We start from the raw sequence: 23443 nt of genomic DNA, 5'->3' as shown, positions 1-23443 counted from the left end.
TGTCTCTCTTGTTGAATCTTTGATTAGATTAGACGTTATGTTGTGGGAATAGTTCGCAGTAGAAGGACATGTGTCTATTAGAATATTATTTGTATTAAGCATTTTGAAAACACTAGAAATGAATTCTCAACTCCTGCCTGCTGGATCGTGTATTAACCAAAACCGCAATATATATATATATATTATATTATATACTTGCATGACTCATCATTTTATTATTTCTGAAATAGATATATAATCAAGAAGCCCATGTTTTCTGACTTCTTTCATTCTCTTCTGCATGCGATTGCCAATCATAATCATCAATCATTTTTTATTTTGGGTTAATTTATAAATCAACAGTAAAATCACATGCAATAAATAAATCAACTCTTTACTGGGATATTTAGCTTGCTTTTCTTTTTTTTTTTTTCTTTTTTTTTTCACGTGAAATTATATGTTTTTAGAAAAATTATTAGATAAAGAATGCAATTGTAAATAGGAATAAATTTTAGAGTCCTAATAAAATTGAAATATGAAATATCTGAATATGAAATATCTCATATCCTACGATAAATATAGGATTAAGAACCAATTCAAGATACCAAGAATGTAAAACACTGATATTTGATGTAAGAGTTATTAAACATCATGAAAAAGTGTCTTAAAAGTTTGTTTCCACTCTAGTATTGGTTAGTTTCTGCTCTATTTTACGTACTAGGTTTATATATTCGTACTCTTGTGGTGAGTTATGCCAAATTATTAAATATTAATATTTTCTGTAATATAATTATTCTTTATATTATTTTCTGAATGTGTGATACTTACCATTCTTAAATCCTAAACATTAATAAATTTCTAAATACTTTTTAAAATGAATATGGAATGTTAAGTTTGTCGTGTACTGCAGGGGACGGGAAGGAGACATTAGCGTAGATGTTAACGTGGATCGAGGCATGGCCAAGAGACAAACCACAAATGTGTATATTATTTAATTAAAAGATTAAGACATCGATTACTGTTAATCAGGAAAAGCTTAATTAAGCACGTACATTTCTAGATATAAAATCATGGGAAAATCAAGGGGCAGGCAATGCAATAATTTTTAATTTATCGAGATTAAGGGTATGTCCAAATCATTTAATTACAATAACAGTAGAGAATAAACAGGTTAAGATGGTAATTAATACAGCAAGGTGTATAAAGGTTAATGAAAGGAAGATTAAGTTAATGATGAGGAGTAATTATATAGATGAAATCACATGCTCTTACTATGAAGCACGCTTTGATTCCTTTAACAAAAGCAAAAAAAAAAAAAAAAAATTCATTCATTCATTCATTAATAGAAAGAGATATCTTCAATTCCCCAACCACATGCTTTATGGGGACCATCAAATTAACCCTTAATTACATCTCAAATTAGAAGATCCCAAAGTCATGTTGTAATTAATACATGGGTTGTTACTACAATTAATTAAAGCCCTAAACCCTAAAAAGGAGAATGATAATCAAAGTGCATTTGCATGCTAGATTTACAGTCACCTTTAACTTTTAAAAATTAATAACATTTCATGCTTTGGGTACTGCATTTGTCCTTGCTTTTACTTTTAATCTTCTTATCTTGTAGTAACACTATGTTCACAGATTCTAGCGCCTCTTCTCTTCCAATTTTAATAGTAGGGGGCCACTGCCACCATCTCTCTCCTCTCCCTTACTTTTTTTTACGACTTATTTTAGTATATTCATTTCAATATGGTTAATTTTATGTAATTTTTACATATTTTCATTAATAATATTTCAGCAGATTTATTTAATTATGAGAAAACACAATTAAAATTCGTAGCCACGATTAATCAATTAATAACTTTCTTCTGGAGTGGAGAATGTTTTGAGGCAAAATAAATTTTGAAAAGTGGGTTGTTATTATATATATATATATATATATAGAAAATTGAGAATATCGCTAGATTTGCTGGTAATGGAAGAGTGCAGTTTCAATTCCCTTGAATTAATTAATAAAGTTAGAGAGCAGACAAGTTCTACAGGGATTTTCACCATCTTAGCTGGTACCCATTAACCCATGAATTAATGAATAAACAAATGGAAGTTTAAATTAATTAATGTGCACAACTTTCAATTGGCCAAAGTGGGGTTACAATTACATGAAAAATTTCACCTAATGTTCGTATTGGATGACCCCAAGACTCATCAAATCCTATAATGTCTTAGGCTTAGCTACAGCTTTGCATTTGCATAAAAAGAAAATTATAATAATATATTAAATTAAGCTTAGGTTGTCTATTCTGTATATTATTATGGTGATATAGACTACAAATTATTGATGAATTTGCCTTTTTCTATACAAGACAAATTGCATACCCAACCGTTGCTTAAAAAGAAAAACAAGGAAGATTCATGAATCCATAAATATATAATAATAGATTCTACAAAACTGTGTAGAAATTGTGCAAAAATATATATTACATACAAACAGGGAGCTACCGCTACCTAGCTGTTAGCCTGCCATTAATTTACTGTAACATAATCCTACAACTAGTAGTACAAACCTTACACTTAATTAATGGTAAAAACCATCGGTTAAAAAACCATGAGAGAGCATTGGGTCAGTCAAATACTAGAAGAAGATTTTATATTTCTGCTCTAACTTTTTTGGATCCTATAAAACTCAAGCCACTCACTCGCACAACAAGGAAGGATAGATAGATAGATAGATAGATAGATGGAGATGAAATCAGGAGCGTTGATCATGTTGATTACAAATGGGGTCATCGTGATCCGATGACAAATGATGAAAGATAATTGGTGCACCATATTGTGGGTATAATAGCATGAGAACGGTTGGTGCATGTTGATAGGTTGGAGCCAATCGAAACGAGAAGCGTTGAAGGATAATGGCCAGTGCTAATTTAGTTTGCAAGATGGCTAGATTTTGTCCAATGCAAGTGCGGACCCCAAGTCCAAATGGGATGAACCCCACTGGATGTTTCGCCGCGCGGGCCACACCCTCAGAGAATCTAGCTGGATTAAACTCGTTTGCATCATTCCCCCATATTGCTTGATCATGATGAACGGCTATGATGGGTATTAGTAACTCTGTCCCACATGGTATCTTATATCCACCCAACTCCACATCAGCTTTCGCCCGTCTGATCGTAGCGATGATTGGTGGGTATAATCGAAGGGATTCGTTTAAGATCATGCTCAGCTGCACAGCAGATTATTTGATATAAAAAATTTAGAAAAAGTAGAGACCAGAGAGAGTTCAGTTATGCTAGAAAGCAAAAACAACTAGTACGAGACAAAACATGGTTTTTGTCTTAATTAATAAAAAGAGGAGGGGGAGAGGGGGCGTTTTCGTTTACCGTCTTAAGCTTGACAACATCATCTTTAGTGGGTATGTCACGTGCTCCACACACCCTTACCACCTCCTCACGTGCTAGCACCTGCCATTGTGGGTGCATTGCTAAAAGAACTGTAGTCCACGTCAGCAAATTGGATGTGGTCTGTTTGCCAGCAAAGAAAAAGCTCTTGCATTCTTCAACAATGTCATAATCTGTTATATTTGGAGATGAGTTTGAAGCTTGAATCATAAGTCCTAGCAAATCCTTTGAACTTTTTTCCTTTTCATTCTCTACTTGCATTCTATTCTCTTTTCTCTTTCCGATCAGTTTCATTAACGATTTCTTGATTTCCTTGTCTAGTTTCCACGAATTTATGTTCCGTTTTGTGGGTAGAAATCTGCATTCACAGTTATTTTACTCATTAATATACATACATACATATATATTCCTCAGATTATTTTATTCATATTATTATTACCTGTAGCCAGGGATAAATACTTTCCGAAAAGCCTCAGCTGCCAGCTCCATTTGTTGAGCTTGTAGTCTAAAAATGGCTTTGCCATCTTCATAGCTACTACCAAATGCAGTTCGAGTAATTACATCTTCGGTAAGAAGTTGAAACCACTCTGAAACTTCAATTTCTACCTGCCCGGATTTTGACATTGCTAGCCATTTATCCAACATTTCGGTTACGCTTTTTGCCACCACTGGAACCAGCAGCTACAGAAGTTTTTTTTTTTAATTTTTTTTTTTAATTTTTAAAGTTTTGTATTAATATATTTGAAAATTGATTTAATAATGAATTAATTAAGGTGATGAACTTACTTTGAGATTTTCCATATGGAAGGTGGGTGTTATGATTTTCCTATGTTGAGCCCATTTTTCTCCTTTGAGACTGAGGAGACCATCACCTTCAAGCTGTTTAACAAGTGGGTGTGCCTCATTTTTCTCATAGAATTCAGACTTTGAAGTAAACACTTCACGAATGAGGTCGGGATCGGAGACGGTGAGGCGAACGGTAGGTCCGAACCATACAAGAAATGTTGCACCTGCAATGAACCATTTAAAAAAAAGAAGAAATGATTCGTGTGTTGGCATTAAATAAATAAATATAAAAAACGGGATATACAAGGCAAAGAAATAAAAAGAAGAGCTTAACACCAAGTAGGAAGTTGCACAGAACCTCAAGTAGTAAGAATGAAGTTGCAGAAAGAGGAATGAGAAGAAAACATGACAGCCATTAATTCAGAGAAAGCATGGATAGTGTAGGACCCTACAAGACAAGAGCAAGAGCGGCCAAAAGAAACTAGGAAGAAGACAACTCAATACATACTACTACCAAACACATACAACTTCATTATCAGAATTCAAGATCCCATAAAACAAATGAAAGACGACATACACAACTCAAAAGTAAATGATAACTGAGTATGATAGAACACCGCATTTTCACTTTCACGACTGAAAAAATTATAAATAACAAAGTAATTTTTAAAATAAAAAATCCAAGTTTTTATTTTAATTTTTTTATTTATTAATCTCCAGTGGAAGGAGGAGGATGAGAGAAAAATTAAAGGAAAGAGAAAAACAAACGGGTATGGACAATCCAAAACTCTGAACTTCAACATCAAGCATCCGAGTTCAGAAAAAAAAGGCTAAAAAGTTTTCAAAAAGAAGTACCGAAACTCAAAAAATAAGGTTTTCAAAAGCCACAATTTTAAAGCATATGATCATCAACCAAGCTAAAGAGACTGCGCACTATCAACTTTAATGATGATCGAAACTAACTCTTAGCTTTAAGAGAGAGAAACCTCTCAAGATCATTTTTTTTTTCTTTGATAATCTTTAATAGCTTAAGGAAAGAAGAAGAAGTTTAGAATGTTGAAAAAAGAAAAAGACGCCTCAATGTGAGTGGAAATGAGAAGTAAAAAGAGAGAAGAAAACAGTACCATAGATTTTCTTCCAGTGATGGTAAAAGGAGAGAACTCGAGGGAGAATGTTGTGAGAGAAAGGCATGGGTTGAGAAGAAGCCTTAAGCATCATGCCAACCAACTCCTTAACATTTCCAATGAAGAAATGATAAGGAGGACCTCTGATCCCTTGCTTAGAGAAATGGTCTTCAATTTTTCTGGGTGTCCACCAAAGCAGAATTGTAAGTTTTAAAACTAACAAAAAGACGGTGAAAGAGATGACAAGGAACTTGAACCAGTTGAAGAGGTCTTCCTCCATATTAGCAAAGCGAGAGAAGAGAGAGCGTTGCAAAGTGGAGCAGCCTTTTTTATGTTTTTTGCTTCTTATCTTGTTTTGCTAATGTTGGTGTACTTGTTACTTTGTTAGTGTGTTTGGCTTTTAATACTAGCGAGCGAGAGCAAAGCAAGGCCAACGGCGTAGGGGCCGCCATTGGAATTCTAAGGGTCAACGAATAAGCTTTTTAGTTACTCTTTTTAATCCTTTTTAGACTATCTTACCCTTGTCTTTTCTTTTTAGTATTATTATATCCCCTTTTTTCTTATTGTTTTATTTTTCTAAAGGTCTTTATATTAATTAAATAAAATAAATTAAGGTAGTTAAGTGATTTTATTTATTAACAAAGTTTCCCCTTGAAAAATCTTGTAACAAAACTAAAGAAAAAGTTAAAAGAGTAAATAAATATTTATTAATTACCATGTTCAAAAATAAAAATAAATTACATGCACTCTTAAAAGTATTCATAACACCTTATTTTTCTAATTACTATGTAAATTCTTTGTTCTGGGTATTATTGAATTATGAGGATGAATTGCATATTTTTTTGTAATCGGGGTGTTAGGCCAGCTTACGCGCACCTTAACTAATCTCTGAGGTCTGTTGAATGCCCTACAAATTCAAAGAACCACATAACTTATAATGTTATTATGGTAGGTGACCCTAAGATTTAAACCCAGAAATTTAAGAAAATGAGGAAACCTTTTTGACCGGAAGTTGAACCCCTTGAAGTTAATTGCATATAAACCTAACCTCAAAATTCTCATGACAAGCATATAGTCTCACGTGAAAGTAATTATTATTAAATAAATTTATGTAACGCCTTTGTATAATAAGAAGTTAATGTTAACAAAAAAAATAATTTTAGAAGAAATGTAATAAATGCTATATAACTTCCCATTATAATTTTATTTCCAGTACTTAGTAGTAGTGGACCCAACAAAAATAAAGGCTTTCCCCTTTCTCTCTCATTTTATACTAAAATTGAAAGATTTTAATAATGACACCATTTAACCAATATTTTAATTATAATTTAAGAAATATATTAATTGATACTTAATTAAGGAAACGACCTTCAAAATAATCCTGCATATTAAGTAGGTTTTGTCACTTGATTTCTAAATTAAGAAATGATTGAAGGCAACAGATGAGCATGAGGTGTAAATTAATGTGTTATTTTTTGTAAATATCTAAAAGAAATCAATTTACGATCTTCCGAATATATAATAGTATAGTTTATAGTCAATTGATATTATAAGTATTAAAAGAATAAAAGAATAATGATGTGATAAAATTTCTAATCTTGTTCAACAAAACCAATATTCTTTTATAATCAACATTAATGACATAATAAACCAATTTTTGCAAGATTTTAATTCTGTCTAGAGGTTAATAAAAATTTTTTAATTTAAAATTTATTAATGTTAAGATTATATGGGTCGGGAAACATCCGGCAAATGGTCATGGAAGAAAATTAAAAAAGGAAAAAAAAAAAAAATGTAAAGTCTTCCTTAAGAATAAATATGAAAAAGAATGGACCCTTGGATTTGGTATGGAGCCCTCCACTTTTAGGATTGTACTTTAAAAGAATGTTAAGTAAAAGATTAAAAGTGATAATTAGAGAGATCTAAATCTAATAACTAATTAATTACTTTTTTGTATGGAAAAGGGTAATTAAGATTAGTTGTAATATTGTTTGTTGTTCCTTGTTCCCGAAAAGATTGATTTGGGGAGTTGAAGAAAGAGAGAGAGAGAGAGAGAGAGAGAAGGCAGAAAGCGGGTTGTTATTTTGGAATGTTGCTCTTAAATTTGATCACATGGGAACAAGGCTGTCTATTATAGGGTTTGTTTGTGTGGTTTTGGTGGGGAAATATGCTCTAGTTGACCCAACAAAAGGGCACCCACGCAAACCCACCTTCTCTAATCTTGTCCTAATACACCCAAAACATGTTGGGGCCATGTGCCCCTCATGGGTCCTTACAATTTTTATTACCAAATTACCAATCAAAATGTTTGTAATTAAATCTCTGTCATTCACATAATGTTTAATATAAATATTTTCTGAGGTGAATTAATTCATGTGGGTCTATTACTATTTATAGGGGTAGACTAGTGTCAACTTTGTTGTTTGGTTCTTTGTGAGATTTTGAGGGTGACTGTCCTAGATGGGACAAATATTAATTAACTTTATAATTTCACCCCACTTGAGTTGAAAATGGGTTGTTATCGGATGAGTTCATATACATGTATTTTGTATACTAAATAAGGTGCTGAATTTCTAGTGTGGGGTTTGCCCATTCCTATTGCTAAGGGTAATGTAACGACCATGATGTGATGTGATGTGCTTTCTCTTATTTATTTTATTTTATTCCAACCATACAAATAATTAACTTGAATTATTAATTAAATAAAAACATATAATTATCCATTTATATTTCCTCAGTTGACTGACCACCTCTATTATTCTAGAGAAGATCTTTTAGGAAGTTATTGGGAGAAAATTATAAAAACTGTTTTGAGTGCTGATGCTACACTTTTTGTCAGCAGTCTGTAACAACTGTAAAAGGGTTATTTATCATAGTATATTCTCAATAAAAAGAATTACTTAAATTTGATTTAACGTACAGTAATCAGTAATTCATAAGTATTGTTATTTATATCGTTCAAATTATAATCGGTCAGTGATCAGACAGAGCTGAGTGTGTGCAGAAAGAGAGATCTAAGCGTCTAATTGAATATTTCAATGAAGATCAGAATTCGTCCTTCAATGCCTGTTCACTCTCTAACTTTACTTAAAGAGACACAGGAGTTCATGATATAGCAAATCAAACTTTCAAACAAAAATAATAATAATAAATCTGAGGATGGCCATACTCTTCTGATCTGCGAATCAAAAACACTAAAAGACAAACTATAATATGCAAACAATTTAACAATCTCTGGAGTTTTTGAATATGGCCAGTAATAAAAGGCTGCAGAAAATAAGGTGCTTTTGCTTGCAAATATTTTTATATATATATTATTCTTTTTTCATTTTGTCTTTTAATTGATATTGAAAAAAAAAAGGCTGCCACGGAATTGCACTTGTGTTAGATGAGGAAGAGCTATAATATACTTTTTGAAAGATTGGATAGTAGACATGGATTACTCTCATTTATCATTATCTATATATAAGAAGGAAAGGGTATTTCCACCCAGTTTTCTTTAAGAACTTAAATTTATATAAACTGATTAACATGCATTAATTTGATGGAGTTTAATTTATATACCACTAGCGAAGAAAATGTATATATGATGAAAACACTTTGATTAAAAAAAAGGGTAGAAAATGACAATTAACCAACCGTAGTACTTAATTATGAAACATATATAACTCTATTTGGAAGTTGACAAATTTATGGGAGTTACATAATTGAGAATTTTGGAGTGATTTGGGTTGAAAAATAATTGACAATAATTGGAGTAGAGTGCTTAATTATTTATATAGTTGTTGAAGTAAGAGGAAAAGAAGGGATATGCATATACGATCTGTTAGCAAATCCCTCTCCACCACCATATCATATCTTTTTTTTTTTTTCAAATTTTTCACATCTTAATCACACGTAAAACTTTAAAGAGTTTTGACCTTCGTTTATAATCAATTCAGTCCTTGAAGATCTATAACTACTCGATGACAAATCCATTTTGAATGATAGTTGGGCCTTAATTTTCATTAACGTAATTATATGTCCATTATAGAATTGTTTAATTGAGATTAACCCCCCCACCCCCAGGCCGTATCATTTATCTATAATCCAAAGCTTCAAAAATAGGTTTGCCTTTGCGCGTGCATGGTTGCGCATGCATTAACCGAAAGATCTTCTCTCATCTTGAAAACGATGATTGTAAGCATGAAAATTAAATTAAATTAATTAATAAAAAGAAAAATCAAAGTGATGGTTGGATTGTTTTTTGTCAACTACTGTTACGTATAGCGACAGAGAATATATATGAAATGATCTAACATCTAACCAGTTTTCGTCCACGCAATCAACGGTGTGACGGGTCCTTCACAGCCTTGTCAAATCGACTACAGCCACGTGTCACCCAATCATTTACCTTTCTGCCTTTTGCTTTTTTCATTTTACCATAATACCCTTTCTTCTATGGAGATGAATTTAATTAGGTTAATGTTAATGTTAAGAGGAAAGTAATGATGAGTTCAAATGAGATTGCAAATATCGAAGAGAGTTGTAATTGGATCATCCTAATCTTGATAAGGGACAAAGACACAAAGCTGACAAAGGGATATATTTGGGAAACTAAAAAGAAAATCACATGCATCTATTTTTATTAGTTTTTTGAGTACAAAGATAACAACCTCTGGCAGTGTTAAGAATCACAGCCCAAATCCGTACTTTTTTCCAACCCTCGTGAATCGAGGGCAGTGTTTTTTCACTTTTTCTCAAGTTTTTACAATTCATTAATTCACCAAAGTAAATAAATATTATTTGAAAAGGAAACTAAGCACTAGGTACTACATTTCATGCCATATGTTTTGTCCCTTTAAAACCATCCTTGTCTGCTTTTGTCTCTCTCCAACGCCCATGTCTTTTCTCCTTTTATCAATTAATAAATTCATTTCACTTCTTTCCCTTTGCTAAATATAATCCTACGCTATTAAAATTAAGTAAACCACCTCTAATCTTCTATATATATACAACATTAGTTTGTTAATAATCCCATAAAGAACAAAATTTTGACATGGAGTTCGTATAAAAGAAAAAAAAGGACAAATTAAACGAAGGTCGACTGCCATTAATTTGACTATATATTTTATATAGTAAATTTATGTTGCGATGCATGTAGAGTTTGAATATATAAGGAGGTAGGTTAGCATGCAGGATGGGAAGATGAAGATGAGATGAGAAAAACAAATAAGGGTGAAATTAAGAGAAAAGGAAAGGGGTTGCAAAATGGGGATAGACAATGACAGTTGCTTCCTATCCTCCCATTTATGCCTCTGATGTTTATGGTTAAGCACATGGTACTATTGCAGAACATGTCTTGTTCCAAGTTTACATGAATATCAAACATGGTTCTTCTTCTCTCATTGCCCTACCATTACCATCTCTACTATTTATTATGTTCCTCTCTATAATATATCAATGTATTTCGTATTCTCACATGATGGCCCATTTCATGATAAGTCGCAATCTTTTATTAACTCCTCTTTCCCCACTTATTACATACATACCAAAAAATAAGTGTTTCCATTTGATTTGATTGATATATACATGTATTTGTATTTTGTAATATATGTGTTGATACATAAATTTGCACCAACTAGAGCGATCCGATCGACCTCGGTGGGATGGCAAAAAGGATTTTAAAATGGTTTGATGAGATGAACTTTTGAGTCTATATCCACTGTTATTTGTATTTACTGTGAGAGCTTACAATAGTAATTTTAGGAATATTTTCCAACCCCTTCCTCGTCATTTAAGGGGGTTTATATACAAAGTTTGTATAAAGAAAAGAGTGAAAATAAAGGGATTACAAATTAAATTGAAATGCAACTCTGATATACTCGCGATTGAGCGTTGTGATTGCGCAACGATTGTTGTCAATCTGATCATTCCCGAGATATCTGAGATCTGAAGTTATTTGGGAATTGGTTGAACGACACTCAGATTATTCGCGACTAGCTTGTTTTGAGTCGAGCTATAGCTCGACGAGCTTATGTTGGGTCAGACAATCAGTGGAGCCAAGCTGGTTCTGGATCGAACTATATCCCCGCGATGCTCCAAGCTTAGTGGAAAAATCACACACAACATCTGCCCCCCTAGTGTTTGATGCTCGTTTTGGGCTTCAAAAACTATCACTAGATTTGATATCAAGCTCGACATCATTGGTAGGTCTCTGGACGCAAGTTCGGTCAAGCTCCAAGGGTCGAACCCCATGCTTTGTCGTACTCCACACTTGGATCTTCTCTCTCCTGTGATACCTGACAAACTTGGAATATGAATGGTTAGGACAATTATGTATATTCCACGCGATCATGTCGCATTAAATGTGGCAGCCTTTGGCAATCACATATCATCGCGCGTGGGTGACTTCAGTTGTCCACACGCCGAGTTGAGGCGACGTGTGGTGACAGTTATGATTACAACAGTCTGATGGTTTGTCCCCCCTCGCTGATGGTTGACACGTGGCCAAATCCAAGGGCTAGGATTACTCGATAAATGGAGGGTTGAGATTCACTATAGATTGATGGCTACGATTGAACCCCGCTTTTTCGCTTCCCATGCAAGCTATTATAAAAGCGAATGAAGTGGTCAAAAACTCACTCAACTTGTGAAAATTCTTTGACGTCTTTTGCTTATTCTGTTACTGCTTCATCGTCATCACGGTGCTTTTTCCAGCGAGTTCTTCCCATTCTCTTATTCCAGTAAGGCTTCTTTCCTTCTCTTTAGTTGCTTTCGCTATTTTTGCGGCTAAGGGTGGCCATTATCATGGCCACATTGAGTCTTCTAGGGGTTTACTAGGGTTTTTAAGCGTGTCTCCAACGGTCTTGGGTTTAAGGAGGGTTTAATGCGGTGGCCGTCGGAATCCGAGATAGGTCGTGTGCATTCGTCATTTGGCGCAAGCTATCTCGAGTGCCTGAACTGAAAGCAAAGTGTAGATAGGTCGCTGAGTCTTTCGAGCTCTGACACATGTTCACTTTTTTTTTAGGTACCCAGGAGTGAGCTTTAATTATGTCTTCGTCCTACAACCACACGATTGATCGCATTTTCGATTCACCCGTAGGTTCGACAGTCCTCGGGGGTATAATCCCTAAGGTTTCCAAGGAAATTGTCGCGTGGAGCTTGAACCCCAACGCGGCGGGCTCGTACGATCGTGCCTTAGTATAGTTGGTTCAATCCAAGCGGTCTCTAGTTCATAGGCTGCAGAGAGAACCACAATCCTTGATTAATAACGAGGACCTAAAGCGCATAAGAGAGACTTATGCGGCGCAACTCAATTTGATGGTTCCCGGGGATTATTCTTGGAAGAATCCCCCACCCGGATGGGTGGCAATCTCTGAGACCCTTCTGAGATGCGGGATATCTATTCTCCCTCATTGTTTTATTGACAACATTCTGAGATGGTTCGACATTGTTTCTCTCCAACTGTCTGCGAACTCATACATCATAATCATAGGTTTGTATATAGCATACATGATCGTCGATTTGGGTGAGCCATCCATCGAGGAGCTCGTCCATTTGTATAGGCTAAAAAAGGGGTAAGACCAGATGTACTACCTTTCCAAGGTGAGGAAGGTACGTTTCAACGGGCTAATCAACATCCCGAAGAAGGTCCCGCATTGGGACTCCCAATTTTTCTTTTATGAGGCCTGGGAGACCGATATTTTTGCTTTAGAAGCGAGTAAGACTTCGACCTCCGGTGTGTGCGAAAACAACTTTTAAAATTTATGTTTAAGCTAACTGAGTTGCTTTGCTTTGCAGTTAATGTCGAGCAAAACTATCTTCCTGCTGCAAGTTTGTAAAGGCTCCAACGTTTCAGCGACCTTCCTGACAGACAACACAACGTTAACAAGATCATTTCCCTTCCTCATTTAAAGGAACATGGCTTCTGTGAGGGCAACGCCAAGTTTCTTACCATTCTTGAGAAATGTTAGTTATCGCTTGCTCGTTCTTATTTCTTCTGCATAGATAGGTTGCTCACCATTTGCTACTCTTTTTTGCAGAAATGTGAGCTGAGAAACCAAAGGGCCTCAAGAAGAAGGCGGTGGCTTCTGTTGCTACCAAGAAAATGTCGAATGCTTTGGCGACGAAGCAACCCACTGGCATTGTTGACATGAAGTGTAGCGGTGGTGAACTTGGGGAAGGCCCAAGTGTGAAGAAGTCTACGACTGCCTTAAAGGCAGTTGGCGGGAAAGGTATCTTTGAGCCCCAAAAAGGGCCGACAAAGAAAACACCTAAGTTAACTAGGGGCTTGGGAGAACAAAAGGCATCTGAGTAGTATGACGGCTTGGGCAAGAAGAAGTTGGTCAAGCCTCAGGGGGGCTTAGGAAAACAAAAAGTGGCCGAGTAACAGGTTGGGTCGGGCAAAGAGGTTGCCGTGCAGGCTGATGGCCAAAAGAAGTCTATAACCAAGGACTTGGCCAAGAAAAAGTCTGCCTACGAGCAAGACTGTCATTGTCGGGGGAAGTAAGTCCAACTCGTCTCGGTCGGGAGGCAAGAAGATGGACGAAGCAACCCCAACTGTGATCAATGCGTTGATCGACCAACTCCCCGACCATTTCACCATTGGGGCCGCAGCGGCCAGGGATGGTGTCACCTTACAAACATTCGTGGGCATTACGGATTCATCTCCCACCGAGATGCTGGCTTAGGTGTGTAGCTATACGGCAAAGGTACCAGTAGTTCACCCTCTTTATTCTTTTATGCTTGCTATCAGTATTTCTTGTCGACTTTCCATCCTTTCTTTAGGCTGCCATGGTGAGTAGGCTTCTTTACGATGAGTGTTATCCTACGCTGAAAGACACTCACAAAGAATGGTAGCTAGCGGAGACGGTGAAAGAAGATACCTTAGCTAGGGCCTAGGTCGCGAAAAAGGTAAAGGAAGTAAAGTAGGTTGAGTTTGAGTAGCTTAGGGAGAAGATGGCAACTTTCGAGGTCAAGGAAAGGGAGTTCCTTGACAAGATAAAGGTGAGCGAGGTTACACGAGCTAAGACTAAAGCCGAAGCAACCGAGGCAGGGAAGAGTTTGGCACAGCAGCAGGGTGCCAATAACAAGCTGAATTCTAAGCTTTCCTCAGCCCAAAAAGCTGCCTCGGATTGGGAGACCAAGTTTAAATAGACCTCGCTGGACTTTGCCCAAGAAGTGGAAGGTCAACGAAAAGCTAAAGTTGAGGCCAGGTAACTCAGGCTTCAAATTAAGGAGCTGAATGAGGCTATCACCACTCAAGCTTGGCAGACATTAGTCTTCCTTGTACAGAAGTTGTGGGAAGCTTACCCCTCGATTGACTTCTCTTTCCTTCCATGAGCTTATTAGAGAGAGGTTGATAGGATGAAGACTGAAGCTCAGGGAATGGTCTATGTATACTTGGATGATTTCAAGGATGATGGTGAGGGCTAGGATGAGGTCGAGGAAGGTAAGGAGGAGATTGGCCTCAAGCAAAAAGTCGAGGATCCAGCTCCCCTGGCTATACTTCCCCCCAGAGTTACCGATCTTTCTTCGGGTGAGACTCTCAACCTTGAAGAGGCTGCTACCATTCCTTCTGTCGAGGAACCGTCCGTCTCTTACAATCAGTGGCGAGTTCTTTAGTCTGGCCGAAGATGATGTCCCTGCTCCTCCACCTACCTAAAAGATCATTATATTTCTCCTTTTTTTTTTTTTTTTTTTGTTAAATTTGTAATCGAACTCGTTAATGAAAAGAAGATATTGTAATATATCCTCATCGAGCAATTCTTTTTTATAATCTTGTTGAGTCATTTCAATCGTCCTAACTAGACTTATAAAAAAATCTAAATTTGCTCAAAGTTATGCGTAGCTCGTTTCTTGAGGAGCTTTTTCGAATATATGCAAGGAAATCTTATGCGACAACTTCGACTTTGGATCCATTGTTTATTTCCAGTTTTGATCGCCAACTTAGGGCCAATTTCCTTCGACATGTTTTTCTTGAACTTTTCCAAGTTTAACTTTGTTGATTTGGGATATTTCACCCTTATATAGTCGGATTTTAGTGTGGCTTATTGAGATAAGCTGCCTTTTTCCGGACTCGACTCTGAGTTCTTTTCTACATGTTATCGTGTAGGTCGCAATTTTTGAAGCAATGAATAATAAGCGCTAAACAAGTAAAAGTAACAATGATGAACAAAGAAATTTTTTGAACCTCTTTTATTGATAAGACATTTTGGCCATAATCGGCCTTACAATGAATGATTAAATAACACATGCTTGGAACCCGAGCTGCTTATTGGTAATACCTTAGCAAATGTTCGGCGTTCCAGGCTTGTAGTACTGCTTCGCCGTTGAGGCGTTCCAAGTGAGAGCTTTGCGAAGATCCTGAATGGACCTTCCCATTTGGGCCTAAGTACCCCCAAGTTCGGGTTTTAAGTACCCTGAATGACCTTTCTGAGAACTAGATCACCCATTTCAAAGTCTCTATTTCTGACTTTGATGTTGAAGTATCGCCTGACTCACTGCTGATACAAGGCAAGCCTTAACTGAGACTTGGCCCGAAGTTCTTCGATTAGATCCAACCTCAGGCGGAAAAGATCTTCATTGGCTTCATCATCAACAACTTCCATTCGGAATGAACCGATCCCTACTTCAACCAGAGCCATTGCTTCACACCCATATAAGAGAGAGAACGGGGTTTCTCCTGTTGAGCTTTTGACTATTGTTCTGTAAGACCACAAGACTTCGAGCAATTCTCGGCCCATCTTCTTTTCAGGGCGTCGAGCTTCTTTTTAATGGTTTGCTTGATGACTTTGTTTATAGCCTCTACTTGACCGTTGGCTTGAGGCCGATAAACAGTGTCGAAGCTCTTCTTGATGCCGAGCTACTTACAAAAAAGATCTAAAGTCCTTACTGTCAAACTGTTTCCCATTGTCGGTAATTATAGTGTGGGGGATTTCAAACCTACAAATGATGTTTTTGTAGACGAAATCCTTCAGCTTATTAGACATGAGTGTAGCTAAAGGCTCGGCTTTTGCCCACATGGTGAAGTAGTCAACGGCAACCACTGCAAACTTAACGCTCCATTTTTCCTGAGGAAGGCCGATCAGGTCGATGCCCCAGATTACAAATGGTCAAGGGCTTGTCAATGTAGTTAATTCTTGAAGTAGAGCTCGTGGAGTGTCTGCAAATCTCTGGCATCTGCGCACATAGTCCGTTGTATCGTCGAAAACTGTTGGCCAGTAATAACCTTAACAAAGCACTTTGTATGCTAGAAATATGCCTCCTGCATGGTTCCCGCAAATCTTCTCATGGATTTCCCTCAAAACATAATTTGCATTCTTATGGTCAATACATCGTAGTAGCGGTACACTGAACTCGTGCTTATATAACTTATCATTGATGAGCATGTATCGAGCGGACTTTGCGTAGAGTGTTTTGACTTCAGTTCTTCCTTCTGGCAGTATACCATCCCTTAGGTAGGCAATGATTACATCCATCCAACTGTAACTCTGACTCGTTGCTAAGACTGGTTCTTGTAGAGCGAAAATGCTTGGTCTTAGAAGGAATTTAACTGGTATAAAATTAGTTTTCTCTTGGTTCATTGTAGAGGCCAGACAGGCTGAACCATCAGCTACCGAGTTCTTCTCCCTTAGGATCTAAAGAACTATGAAGGATGTAAACTGCTCGAGCTCAGATTTTAGCATTTGGAGGTAGGATGCCACCCTATCTTCCTTCGCTTGGTACTCCCTGGTAATCTGGTGGACTACGAGTTGGGAATCATTGTAAATTTTGATGGACTTCGCCCTCATTTCCTTGGCGAGGAGGATCCCTTTGAGCAACGCCCCATACTCAGCCTCGTTGTTGGAGGCGACGAACTCGAAACTTACTGCTGCTCTGATTGGGTTTCCTATGGAACTTTCAAGTAAGAGCCCTTTTCCTGCCCCTTTCTCGTTTGAGGAGCCATCCACATACAAAGTCCATTGTCATAGGTTGTCGAGCTTTGGCTTCTATTACTTGATTTTGTCCAAGGTATTTGCCTCTAGCGGGCTTCGTTCCCTTTCTAGCTAATAAGAGAATTTTGATATAAAATCTGCCAAAGCCTGACCTTTGATTACCATTCTCGGGATGTACTTTATATAATGCTGACTCATTTCCATTGTCCACTGAATCAATCTGCCTGATGGCTCGGGCATTATTTTCCTCAACAGAAAATTGGTCAACACATGAATGGAGTGCGCCTGGAAGTTAGGCCGTAGCTTTCTAGCGGCGATGACAAAGGAATAGGCAAGTATCTCCATTTCGAGGTATCTAATCTCCGCGTCGAGCAGCCTCTTGCTCACATAATATACCGGCCACTATACTCCTCCCTCTTCGCGTACTAATGCCACGCTGATAGTGGACTTTGATACCGACAAATACAATAGCAGTGGCTCACCTTGGACGGGTTTTGACAACAAAGGAGGTTGTCCTAGATGTTTCTTTGTCTCCTGGAAGACTCTCTCGCACTCCTCTGTCCACTTAAAATCTTTCTTCCCTTTCAAGGTCTCAAAGAATGGTAAACATCTGTCTATGGTTGGGAAACAAACATACTAAGTGCGGCCACACGCCTTGTCAAGCTCTATACCTGTCTTATGCTGGTTGGGCTTTTCATATCTAGCAAAGCTTAAATCTTCTCTGGGTTGGCTTCAACGCCTCGTTGATTTATAAGGAACCCCAAGAATTTTTTCGAGCTTACTCCAAAAGCACATTTTAGGGGGTTGAGCTTCATTCTTTATTTTTTGAGGATGTCAAACATTTTCCCCAGATGCTCAACATAAATTTCGACGACCTTTGATTTAACGAGCATGTCATTGATGTATACCTTCATAGTTTTGCCGATCTGGTTGGTGAACATCTTATTCACCAAGAGTTGGTAGGTCGCCCCAGCATTCTTCAGGCTAAACGGCATAACCTTATAACAATAAATCCCATGGTCAGTAATAATAGAGGTATGTTTTTCATCGAGCTGATACATTAGGATTTGGTTATATCCCGAGTATGCATCCATGAAGCTAAATAGTACGTTTCCAGCTATTGCATCTACTAGTTGGTCAATTCGTGGTAGCAGAAAGTTGTCTTTAGGACAAACTTTATTCAAGTTTGTGAAGTCGACACAAATCCGTCATTTGCCATTCGACTTCTTAACCAGGACTGGGTTGGCGAGCCAATCCGGGTACTTTACTTCTCTGATGAAGTTGATGTTTAAGAGTTTGTCAACTTCATCTTTGAGCGCTTTAGAACGTTTTGCATCCATAGACCTTCTTTTCTGTCTTATTGGCTGAGCCTTTGGGTCGATGTTTAGCTCGTGACACATTACCTCGAGGTTGATCCCTACCATATCCGCATGCACCCATGCGAATATGTCAAGGTTTTTCTTCAAAAACCCTACCAGATTATCGGCCGTTTCTTTGCTCAGGCTACTGCCAATTTTCAGTACGCGAGGTGGATCTTTCTCACTAACACATATTTCTCGTAGCTCTTCCATTGGCCCTACGGCAGTCTCTTCTTTGTGGATGCAAGGATTTATGGTATCCTCGAGAGGTCTAGGGTGTGGTTCAGACTCTATCATTGTTCTCGAGAGTGGTCATTTTAATGTAGCGTTTATGGCCTGGTTGTAACATTCTCGAGATTCTTTCATGCAGTTCCTAATCGTCTTGACTCCTAATAACCATTGTTCTCGAGAGTGACCATTTTAATGCAGCATTTATGGCCCGGTTGTAACATTCTTGAGATTCTTTGCTGCAGCTCTTCATCGTCACGACTCCCCCGGGAGTCGAGAACCTCATTGCTTGGCAGCACATTGATGTGACTGCACTCAAATCATCCAAGATCAGTCGTCTGATGATGACGTTGTATGTGGTTGAGTAATCTACCACTAAGAATTCAGTTATTACTATCCTGATTTTGGGTCATGCCCTTAGAGTCATATGAAGGTCGATCATTCCCTTGGGGACCAGACTATCCCCGGTGAATCTGTAGAGTGGTGAAGGACACGCCCTCATGTCCCTCTCTATGAATCTTATCTCTCGGAAGGCTCCCAAGAAGATGATGTTCGTTGCACTTCCATTATCGACCATTACCCTCAACATTCTAGTATTGTCGATCCTAGCTGCGATTACGATCGCATCATGATTATGGCAAAGGGATTCTTCGCATTCTTCAAAAGTGAATCCTACCACCTCCCTCTCCTGTCTGGGCCGCTTTGACGGCTTATATTCGCAGCTCATTACCTGGGGGACCGAATATGTTTTGGCCTCGCAAGCATATTGCTCGTGGACACGCCTTGAGCTTTTCGCTATTTCGGGCCCCTCGTAGATCATACCCACTAGGACCTCATGGTTGGCGTTGGTCGGGGCCTGCTGGACCTGGTTATTTTGCTCGCCAGTATTTTTGTGAGCTGGTGCCTCCTTGACAAATTTCTTTATGTGACCCCTTTGTATCAGGTCTTCGATGACATCTTTCAAAGCTCGGCACTCATTGGTGTTGTGCCTGATGTCCCGGTGGTATCGGTAATATTTTTGCCAATCTCTTCTGCCCAGAGCCCCCTTCATCCTTTCTGGAGCGAGCTATCTTTTTGCCTCACGAGAAACTTCGTAAATGTGAGTTATGTCTTGCGTGAGGGGGGGTATATCCTGCGTATCGCGGGAAAGGTTGCCTATCCCCGCAGTTATCTATTTTCTGTCTTTTTTGGGACCTATTATGGTCCCTATCATTACGGTCTTGGCCCCTTCGCTTATCTGATGGGCGATCTCGTCGTTTGTCTGGAGCACTTCGTAGCGAGCTTCTAATTAGGGCTACTAACGAGCTTTCTACTCGCTGGTGCCTTGCAGCCATCTGATAAAACTTTGCCAAGCTCACGTGATCTTTGCTTTGGAGCTCTTTCCACATCTCCGTATTCGGCCTGATGCTTGCAATTAGCAAAGTCCGGATTGACTTTTTTGGTGCATCTATAACCTTTGCTTGCTCGTTCTAGAACCTCGTTAAACACGAAGTCAGGGTTTCGTCTCTCGCCTGACAAATATTGCTCAAGTAGCTGAGCGGTATTGCGAACTGTCTCCTCGCTTGGAATTGTTGCAAATACAGCGAGGAGAACTGTTGCCAAGAACTGATGGAGTTCATCTTGAGTCTTTTGTACCACCTCTTGGCATCCTCTACCAATGTGACCTCAAAGTAGTGGCACTTTGCTAGGTCACAAACCTATTGCAGCTCCATCAGGTCATTGGAATTGTCGAGGTGGTCCTAGGGTCTCCTCTCCCATTGAACTTACTCTCTAACGCCTTGAATCCCTGTGGAAGTAGGGCCTGGCGAACCTCCTATGTGAAGGGGGAACTTACTATTTCTTCTACTGCACCGTTCTGACAGACCCTTAGATTGTGGAGCATTTTATGCACACGATCCAAGTCTTCATTGTGATTGTCTTGGCTGGCTCTATTCAACCTTACCTCAAGCAAGTGAGTTCGCAAATCTGTTGCTTGTAAACCCCCTCCATTACGCGCATTGATGCACTCGGTTGAGTCATGATGGCTCGGTTGATAAGTGTTATTATGTTTGTCAGTGCGTTGCTCACGACATCGGTTATAACCAGAACATCGGTCATTGTCAGATTAGCGCACATTACTCATCTCGCAAGCTTGCAAAGATCGGGCTTGTCTTGGGCATGGGTTAAGATTGGCACACTGACACTGTAGATGTCGTCGGGTAGGTTGAGCGTCTTGTGGGCGACTATTACATTCGCTTTCACCCATTGGTTGTTTCCCTGGCCGCCTCCTTAGGTTAGTTCGCCTGTGTGACTCATACTCGTGAGCAGAGTGCACCCTTTGACGTCGGGGGTGTCGGTCGCCCCTTGGCTCCGATGAGCCAGATTAGTCCCCGGCTGAAGTCCGACCCGTCAGGGTGGGATTAGTGAAATGTAGCTAGTCAAGGTTTTGGGCGATTGGTTGTTGATTTCTCAGCTCGGCCATGTTCTGTTACACTGCTTGTGTAACCATGATTCTGATCATCTCCACCAGCTGGCCGTTTTCGAGGTTTGACATTCCTGCCTCCTAGTTATTCATGGCATGATGAGATGGCAACAATGGTGGTCGACGCCCAACAGTGTCCTATTGCACCTCTTGATGGGTGGTCTCCACATCGTCGTGGTTTCTGGTGGTGGTTTTTGATCTTTTACGCACCATCGTGGGCCTAAAATGGTTAGATCACTGTGGTTGTTTGCCAAAATTTCTGAGATATTGGCGGAGACCCTCCTTCTAGTGCCAAAATGTTGATACAGTAATCTACACCAACTAGAGCGAACCAATCGACCTTGGCGGGATCGGAATTGGTGTGTGCGTGATTACAGATAACTAGCAATGAATGGATAATGAATGCAGTAAAGTAAATGGCAAAAAGGATTTTAAAGTGGTTCGGTGAGATGAACTCTTAAGCCTACATCCACTGTTCTATGTATTTGCTATGAGAGCTTACAACAGTAATTCTAGGAATATTTTCCAACCATTTCCTCATAGTTTAAGGGGGTTTATATACAGAGTTTGTACAAAAGAGAGAGCAAAAATAAAGAGATTACAATTAAATTAAAATGTAACTCCGATATTCTTGCGATTGGGCGTTATGATTGTGCAAAGATTATTGTCAATCTGATCATTCCCCGAGATATCTAGGATCTGAAGTTATCTGGGAATTGGTTGAACGATCACTCGAATTGTTCGCGACTAGCTTATGCTGGGTTGAGCTATAGCTCGACGAGTTTATGCTGGGTCAAACAATTGGTAGAGTCGAGCTGGTTCTTGATCAAACTATATCCTCGCGATGCTCTGAGCTTGATAGAAAAATCACACACAACAATATGTAAAACCTTAATTAATAAACTGTTGAAATTTTACCAAAAATGAATTCTGACCCATACGATTTTGCTTAAAGAAAGTTGCATATAGATGTGATGTGACCCATTTACAGCTGTTGTATTTTGATATAAGACTAAGATTAGATATGATGAAAGATATATATGGATGCATAAATTGTTACACTAATGCGTGATACATAACAAAGTTAGAAAGACAAAAAACAGAGTTATGATGAAAGAAAAAGAAAGAAAGAATAGCCAATACACCAAAAAAGAAGGGTCGACATAGCAATGCAGGAACACAAGGATTGAAGAGAATAGGAATTGGAAGGGGAAGCAAAGCAAGTGGAACTGGGATCCGACCATCCACCGACAGTGGATACCCTATAGCTTATAAACAGAAGATGTATAAAAATGGGGCCTTGGGCTACGGCAATGAGCCCCTGAAAATTAGGACATTTGTCTTTTAGAAGGCACCCCACCTTGTGTAAACATGCTGGCAATGGCTAAGACCAGCTTTCATTTACCCCACTAATTGGTTGGAATGATGTGGAGTTTAGTGGGCGGCAACAGTTGCCTACAATCCACGACTCACTCAACCAAAATATTTCACTATGCTTAGAACCGACACAGAAAATGACAACTCCTTCGCCTTTGGGGCTAAGTAAAGGCGACCGGGAGCGCGTATTGGGTTCCTCAGACACGGGCAAGTGGGTGTGAATGTAATGTACCAGTAACAGTCAGAGCCCATCTACTTATGCCATCTGTATTTCACATGACATTTAAATAAACTGCAATTAATCATAAAAAGGCTGAGGTGAGTAAGTATCGAGCATGATTAAAAGTTTGGTAAATGTCAGACACTTCTCAGACCCCTATTGAATTGTCCATTTCTCGTGACTCCTGATAAAGTTTAGAATGTTCAGATGTTGAATCATTAACCTAGTGCTGTACTTTGGGAGCCATTGCCATTGCCATTGCCATTGCCAAATCCACATCTCACTTTCAGGCTTATATGTTACCACTTTCCTTCTTCCTACTTCCTGCTTTAATATTCTTTTAACTTCAACAAGGGCTCCTAGGAGATGGAGATGAAAGCCTAGCGTACTATAGGAATCATTGAATTTCCTTTTGTTAAAGTCGATCCATTGAATGAGGATTATGATAAAGCAGAGTATGTTTGAACCATGATGATGGGCCGTTCATGTAAGTATTTGACCCATCATTTATTGTTGCAAATCAATTACATAATTGAAGTACGAAAGATTAACACAAGGATATGGTCATGTCCTTTCTCCTTCCAGAGGGAT

The 23443-nt window shown here is 38.4% G+C and overlaps 2 protein-coding genes across 2 annotated transcripts; both read right to left on the bottom strand.

Annotated features, from left to right (window-relative positions):
- Nucleotides 1-2441: 2441 nt before the first annotated feature.
- On the bottom strand, nt 2442-5637 carry LOC116109884 (cytochrome P450 734A1). The gene is made up of 5 exons (XM_031396118.1): nt 5291-5637; nt 4167-4390; nt 3820-4061; nt 3363-3738; nt 2442-3205 (listed from the first exon to the last, which is right to left on the bottom strand). Exons 1-5 carry the CDS (start codon nt 5568-5570, stop codon nt 2732-2734), a joined length of 1596 nt encoding a protein of 531 aa, XP_031251978.1. The 5' UTR covers nt 5571-5637; the 3' UTR covers nt 2442-2731.
- Nucleotides 5638-19203: 13566 nt separating this feature from the next.
- LOC116108879 lies at nt 19204-19845 on the bottom strand. The gene has a single exon (XM_031395120.1). The coding sequence runs from the start codon at nt 19843-19845 to the stop codon at nt 19204-19206; it is 642 nt and encodes a 213-aa protein (XP_031250980.1).
- Nucleotides 19846-23443: the final 3598 nt, after the last annotated feature.

Source organism: Pistacia vera, unplaced genomic scaffold (genome assembly GCF_008641045.1).
Source record: "Pistacia vera cultivar Batoury unplaced genomic scaffold, PisVer_v2 Contig118, whole genome shotgun sequence".
Lineage (NCBI taxonomy): Eukaryota > Viridiplantae > Streptophyta > Magnoliopsida > Sapindales > Anacardiaceae > Pistacia > Pistacia vera.
This window is presented reverse-complemented; position numbering and strand designations above follow the sequence as displayed.